Raw genomic sequence first — 6,928 nt, forward strand, 5'->3', positions numbered from 1 at the left:
TCAGCCCGCGGCCCCAGGCGCGGTGTCCCACCCAGGCAGGCTGTGAACATGGTTCCCCACGCCAGCTCGCGTCCCTGAGCAGCTGGAAGAGGCGCTGCCCTGGGCAGGCTGGCATCCTCCCACCGGGGGCTGACCTCTGCTGCCTGGCAAACGGCTCTCTGCAGCTGCTTTTTTGGCCCCTATTTTCCCCTCCTGGCAGTCCCTCGCGCTTCTGCAGAGCACTGCGGCTGCCCGCTCAGCTCTGGCTGCGGGTTGGTTCCTCAGAGACGGTACCGGTGTTAGCCAGCAACTAGCTTGCTTGACGCAAACTATTTATTCAGAGGAAAGACATGACAACAAAGACCCCGGACGCTCATGGCTCACGCTTTTTCAGGCAGGCACTCCTTTCCATAGGGAGGTCTTCACAGGCCAGCTTTTGGGTCAGCCTCCTAGATTAGGGATGGGGATTCACAGGTCAAGGCTGACATTTTATGCTCTTAGAGGAGAGGGGAAGGAGCCTCCTGTGCTGCTGAAGCTTTGCAGTACCACAGATTCCATGGGAGGCCAACCCTGCACGCAGCCTGACTGTCCTCTGCTGCGGGCCCTCGGGACTCAGCCACAGCCCTCCCCGGCCACAGCCTCATCCCGCTGGCCAGGCTACAGCTTCGTGGGTTCCTCTGGGGCAGGATGGTTGTATGGCGCCCGGGGGTGCCGGCTCACAGCGGGCACAGGCAGGATGATGGGGGGGGAGTAGGGCCCTCGCTCCGGCCAGCACAGGTCCATGATGGGGTAGAGCTGGCCCTGGAACTCCGCCTGGAAGGTGTAGATGGGGCTCAGCTCGTCGGGGTTGTCGGCATTGTAGAAGGTCAGCTCGCCCTTCTCGTAGTGCAGGTAGATGCCAATGCGCTGGGGCCGAGTGGTCAGCGGCAGGGTGGCCCGCGGGGTGCTGAAGGCCTCGTAGACCTTCCCTTCCTTCAGGCCGATGAGCCACACGCCATTCTCGGGAGACTTGCTGAGCTTCCCTTTGCGGCTGACTGTGCCCTTGATGATGCCCACGCGCCAGTGGTTCCTGGTGCCCACAATCACCTCCCAGTAGTGCTGGCCACAGGAGAAGCCCTTGCAGGTGAGGATGCAGTTGCTGGAGTCAAAACGCTTGGGGTTGCTGTCCCGGCGCTGGTAGAGCCCACACTGCACCACCGTGTCACCTTTGAAGAGCTCCAGGAGGGGATGCGCTGTCACTGGGTCCAGCTTCAGTGTCTCTGGAGCTAGAAGGAAAGCACGCGGGCTCTACGCACACTAGCAGGCAGGGGTCCTGCTCCAGGCAACCCCGGGGGCGGCACAGCCAGACAAGCTGGCACTGCTGAACTTCAAGCAGCTGGAGGGTTATGCCAGAGCAGGCTGCTACCAGCATGAGACACAGCCAGCCACTGCTCCAGGAGCTCTCCTGGGGGTGAGATGCACGCAAGCAGAGAGCAAGACAGAGGCCGGGGCAGAGCGACGCTGGCTGGGCAGCCTATCCCACATGCCAGTGAGCCAGGGCACCCGGCGCGCTGCCAGGGGGGTGGGTCGGTACCTGGCAGGACACGGCGGTGCAGGCGCTTCCACACAGTCATCTTGATGTCGTCTTGGTGGAAACACGGCTTGAAGGACACGGGGCTAAAGATGCCATCACCAGGGTGCAGGCTGGGGAGCTGTGACCTGAAAAGACACGGGCAGCTGTGACACAGGTGACGAGGACGGTGTGTGACCTCTTCTCACCTGGCTGCCCTGTGTGTTGGAGCCACTGATGTCTCACCAGCTGCTCTTGCCCTCCTCTGGGGCTGAGTACGTGGCTCTGGCTGTGGCTATCCATCACAACAGTGCTGTCCATGCGAGGCTGCCCCAGCAATGCTGAGATGCCCACTGGCCTGGGACCTCTAGCCCTGGTGCAGAGGCACTGCCATCCCCATTGATGCTGTTTGCTGCTGGGTCCCACCACTCACCTGAACTGGGAGGAGCCATATTTCTGGAAAACACAAAAGAAAGAGAGAGTCGGTGGTGGGAGCCTGACAGAATGGCAGCTCCTCTCATACCTGGGGCTGGGGAGGCCCAGGGCTCTCCTCTCCTGGGACAGCTAAGGGCATCACCTCTCATGGAGGGCAGGTCTCTCCCATTGGGGGAAGCCCTGGCTGGACAGAGGGTACCCACATCTCGCTTCTTGTGGTGTCCCAGCTATGCTTGGTGAGGGTTCCCACTGCCCAGGGCAGGGCTCAGGGCTGTGAGCAGCAAGCTGAGGGCTGGAGAGCCTGGCTGACTGTCACTGCCTTCACTAGCGAGTGCACTCACCCGAATGAAATCAAGCTGGCTTTCGTTGCTGAGTGCCTCCAGAGAGCTCTGCATCTCCTTAAGCCTCTGCAGGGCATCTGATGTCTGCTTGACCTGGGACTCAATGGAGGTGATGAGCTGGGCTGCCTTCCCCTCGATGCTCTCCAGGAAGGTGGCCTTCTCCTCATCGATGTACCTGTGAAGCTCCTGGAACTCCTTCCGGATCACCCACTTGAAGACATCCGCCTCGTTCTGCCGGGAGACAGCAAGCAGCTGTGCAGGGCTGCCTTGCTCTATCCCCTTCACCTGCTTTTTGGTTTCAGAGATGCCACCAGCAATGTCAACGTGTCCCACCCAGCTGCCCTCCACTGGCTCTCCAAATAAAGAGCAGCTCTGTACAGCAGGCTAGGTGTTGTTTCATCCTGCTGTCCTCAGCAGCTCACCACGACAGCACCCCTGTCTTACACCTCTTCTCCCTAGATTTTGATTTCCTGATGTCCCAACCAGCTTCGTCAGAGCCTTGAAAGAGCTGCTGGATCCCTCTGCTCCCAGGGAACAACCTGTGTCCTGGGCTAAGGGGGAGAAAGTGCAGCTCCAGTTGCATTTGGGTTGAGCCCTTCTGAGGAGCCCCACTGGGAAGCTTTAGCCTCAGAAGGGATGCTAGGAGGTCTCTTGGAGACGTCTGCTGCATGGGAAACGGACACACAGCTAACCCAGGCATAAACTCAATGTGAAACCAATGGCGTTGCTCTGACTGGGAAGCCTGCTCCGAGCGGGGTCCTTTCCACCTGTTATCTCCCCACCTCCAAGGACATTCGGTCAAACCAGCTCTGACTGCTGCTCCTGCCAGGACACTCAGTGAGGGTTACTTCACTCCTTCTGAAAACAGGGCTGTGCCACCAGAGTCGGCTACGTCACCCTTTCCGAAAACAGGTCTATGTTTCGTGGAGAACACAAACCTCAGGGAACAGGGTGGAAGATAAGCCCTGTCTGCTATCCCAGGGAAGGGGGAAGAGAAGTAGAGGAGTAGAGGAGGCAAGCTGGGGAGACCCAGGAGCAGAGGTTGCTCCAGGGGCTGCGTGGGACACAGAGGACTGGGACACAGGCTCCCTTGGCACATGGCACTCACTGCAATGCGGCTTTTGTTGTTGATGAGCTTGCTGAAGTGTTCATCCAGGTTCCTCTTGTACTGGTGGACATCAGTCAGCAGCATAGACAGCTCCTCCTGAAAAGACAGCACCTCTGTAGGAGGGACCTCTGTGGCAGCCTCCTTGATCGCAGGCAGTGCTTGTCAGCCACTCGAGGAGCACATGGCCCTGAGAAGCCACGTTCTCCTAAGCTTTCTCTAAGCTTTCTGGGGCCCTGCATGTCCTGCTGATCTTTACTCTCTTGATCTAGAGGATTTGGGGTTGCCAGAGGCAGGAGAGCGCTCAGAGCATGGCCCTGATCTGGATGCTGCTGATCAAGTACTCTTGCCAGGAGCACCATGTCTCTGCTCCCATTCCCAGCCTTCCATATCTCACACCCTGTGGCAGCTCTGCACTGGGCGAGCAGGTGGCGAGCAGCCACAAGCCAGCACCAGGCCGGTGGCACCCTCCCAGTGCCCGTGCCGAGAGCCTGGCTGGGGCAGCAGCATTTCTGGTGCCTCCTGCTCTTATCTCCCCGGTGCCAGGAGCAGAGGGGACGGGTGGCCCTGTGCTTTTCCATTCCTGGGGCTTTCATGTGATGCTGGGCAAGGGACGCCAGCTGTTTACTCTGCCTGGCTGGGGCTCCGGTTTCCCTGCCTCCCTGCTCTCCTGTGGCACCTCGCCTCAGCCTTTATCTCCAGAATCTTTTTGATGGTATTTGGAAACAGTCTTGAAAGGCCCCGCCAACACTCCCTGAGCCCCGGCTCTCTCCACCACGGTTCAGCCACCGAAACCCTGAGCCCTCTCAGCTGGGGACATGGGGACATGCTCAGCCTGGGAAACAGCTGCCCCCCAGCCCAGGAACCCTGCCCCACATATGGCTGTGCTGTGGGACCATGCTCCCCACACTGGCATCGTTCCCAGCCTGTCCCTTGAAGGAGAGGGGACATTTGGCCAGCCCGTACTGCAGGTGCCCTAACCCCCACCAGGAGCCCCAGCTGGCTCTGCCTGCCAACCTTCATCCGGCAGTACGCGGTAGAGATGGGGGTGATCTTGTGCTGGCGGTGGTCGCCAATGGTGCCACACAGCCCGCAGATCACCTCTTGATCGGCCTCGCAGAAGAGGCTGAGGGGGTTGTGGTGCGTTGGGCAGGACTCTGGGGTGGGCTCTGCCTCGCCCCGGCTCTGCAGCGCCTCGATGACGCGGGCCAGCGTGACATTGGGTGGCGAGGCACTGCAGTCCACGGTTTGGCGGCACACGGGGCACAGGAACTGCCCGTCCAGCTCTCCAGAGAGTGACACCACGCAGGACTTGCAGTATGAATGCCCACACTGCAGCATCAGGGGCTCCTTGAAGACCTCCAAGCAGATGGGACAGAGGAGCTGGTCCTCCAGCTCGTCGATGCTCATCCTCCGAGCCATCTTGCCACTTTCCTGGGCAGACCTGGCCAGGGAAACATGGGTGGGAGATCAGCCCTGTTCCAAGAGCAAGATAAGCAGAGGTGAGTGAAGACAGAGCTCAGCACCTAGGGAAAGCGAAACAGAGAGACACCTCCACCCGCCCCCGCCAGCAGCGCAGACAGTTGCAAACTCATCATTAGGCTCCACGCAAAGTCTGAGATGCTTGTTTTAACCCACGATGGGTTTGGGCTCTGGAGACGTGAGACCACACCTGGATACACCTGCTAGATCTGCCTAAGGTGTCAGAAGTCACCACCAAGCTGTTCCCATGTGGGGCCTTTGCCTAGCAGGTGTGTCAGACTGCAGCCCACCTCAGGGCAGACCTGCCTGTGTGTCAGGGCTGGAGACAGAGCCGAGAGGGATTTTCTGCTAAAAAATTCCAATATTGACCCTGGCCTGTATGAATTCCTACAGATCTCTTTGGGATCTGTCTCAGTCATGGACATCCTCATGACTGGCGTTGGCATTAGCTCAAGTGATACATCTAAGCAAAAGCAGAAGGAAATCATAAAGAGCACATTTATCTAGGAGACAGGGCAACCACCATGCAGTACACACCTGTGAGGCTGGATCCGACTGATTCGAGGGTTGGGAAGCTGAGGCATAGCGTGCAGGGCTGTGACTGCAGCTCACCCCCTTGAAACGCACTGCAGTCTCTGGTCCCCGCAGTGCACCACACTCCGGGCCAGCACCCCCAAGAGACACGAACCCAAATCCCTGCCTCTCCCACCGGCCCTGGGGCTGCACATGGCCAGCCTATTGAACTATAAGGTTTGTGCAGCATTGCCTCCCCTGCTGTTCCCGGCACTGTGGGATATAACTGCCAAGATCCTGGGCAAGTCAAAGACATCACCTGAAGTTGAAGAAAATAAATCAGGGACTCAGTAATTTCTCCAGGGACAGGGGAGGCTGCGACCTGAGCTCAACTTTTATCATACATTGCTATAGGAGCTTGGTGAATCAAGGAAAGGTTGAACGTCAGCCTGTGACCCATCAGACACCGTAGGACTCCATATGAGGGAACCAGCTTCAGCTGCTCCCTCTGCTCACACAGAAACACCTTCCGGAGACCCAGATAACAGCCTCCCGCTCGCTACATCACTCACGTGCCCTGCACTGCTTCCTCCTGGCCCCGGCTTGGGCTCTGCTCGTCCCGGTGCACCGAGTCTAATGGACGTCACTCAGCTTCTCCCGATCAAGCTGAAGATTTCCACCCTGTCGGAGGGGTGGACAAGGCAGGTGGCGGGACCGGTGGCCCCTCGGCAGGACGGGGAGCTGAGCTGTTCCCCTCCTGCAGCCTCAGCCCCGCCGGGGATGTCCCTGCTCACCGGGGAGAGGCCAGGCAGCCTCTTGTCCTCCTCTCCTGCTCTGAGGACAGTGACACAGCCCCGCGAAGGGCTGCCCACCGCCCTGCCGCGCAGGTACGGGCACGCACATCATGTGACCGTGTGGGCAGGAGTCTTGATAAGAGCTGGCGGTGTTTGCCTCCCTGAGCAGCCAGTCTCCACGAGTCCCGCTGGGCTTTTACTCATCCGCACTGCTTGGGTCAGTGGAAATGTTACCAGCAAAACACTTTCTTATCAACTAAAGCTCTTTTTTGGTTGAAATGGTATTTTTTTCTTGTTTGGTGAAAACCTTTTGTTCTTTTGGAAAAGACCAGAAGGAAACCCAAAGTGTCGCTCCTCCAGCACGGGGCAAGGCACATGCGTGTTTTTGTCTGACTGGGCAAAAAATGGTTTCTCGTGGAATTATTGTTGGTTCTTGACTTGCAGCCAGCCCGTGGCTTCGCTCTCAGTGTTGCCCAGGGAAGCTGGGGATGAGGAAGACTTCTCAGCCAGGAGGGTCCAGCCTTGGGGCACCCCTCCAGAGGCTGTGGGGTGGGGGAAGTGGAGACAGAGGTTAAAGGATTAGCCCGGGGCTCCCACCTCAGCCTCATGCTGAAGGCGTTGGGTCTTTGGGCTGCAGTAAACCAGGAGGGTGCAGCACCTGTTCCCCAAGGGGGTCTGGCGGGTGAGGACAGGCCGCACGGATGTCCCTCCCTCAAAGGGGCCTTTCCTG

The 6,928-nt window shown here is 58.9% G+C and overlaps 1 protein-coding gene across 1 annotated transcript; it reads right to left on the reverse strand.

Annotated features, from left to right (window-relative positions):
• Nucleotides 1-636: 636 nt before the first annotated feature.
• TRIM50 (tripartite motif containing 50) lies at nucleotides 637-4,831 on the reverse strand. The gene is made up of 6 exons (XM_075518069.1): nucleotides 4,427-4,831; nucleotides 3,413-3,508; nucleotides 2,305-2,535; nucleotides 1,962-1,984; nucleotides 1,553-1,677; nucleotides 637-1,244 (listed from the first exon to the last, which is right to left on the reverse strand). Exons 1-6 carry the CDS (start codon nucleotides 4,829-4,831, stop codon nucleotides 637-639), a joined length of 1,488 nt encoding a protein of 495 aa, XP_075374184.1.
• Nucleotides 4,832-6,928: the final 2,097 nt, after the last annotated feature.

The sequence above is a fragment of the Mycteria americana genome, chromosome 15 (genome assembly GCF_035582795.1).
Source record: "Mycteria americana isolate JAX WOST 10 ecotype Jacksonville Zoo and Gardens chromosome 15, USCA_MyAme_1.0, whole genome shotgun sequence".
NCBI classification, from domain to species: domain Eukaryota; kingdom Metazoa; phylum Chordata; class Aves; order Ciconiiformes; family Ciconiidae; genus Mycteria; species Mycteria americana.

Coding starts and splice junctions, on each gene's coding strand:
- TRIM50 (XM_075518069.1), bottom strand. CDS start 4,831: ATGGCTCGGAGGATGAGCATCGACGAGCTGGAGGACCAGCTCCTCTGT. Junction 1,985..2,304: donor GCCAGCTTGATTTCATTCGG/GTGAGTGCACTC, acceptor TGTGTTTTCCAG/AAATATGGCTCCTCCCAGTT. Junction 1,678..1,961: donor TATGGCTCCTCCCAGTTCAG/GTGAGTGGTGGG, acceptor GTGTCTTTTCAG/GTCACAGCTCCCCAGCCTGC.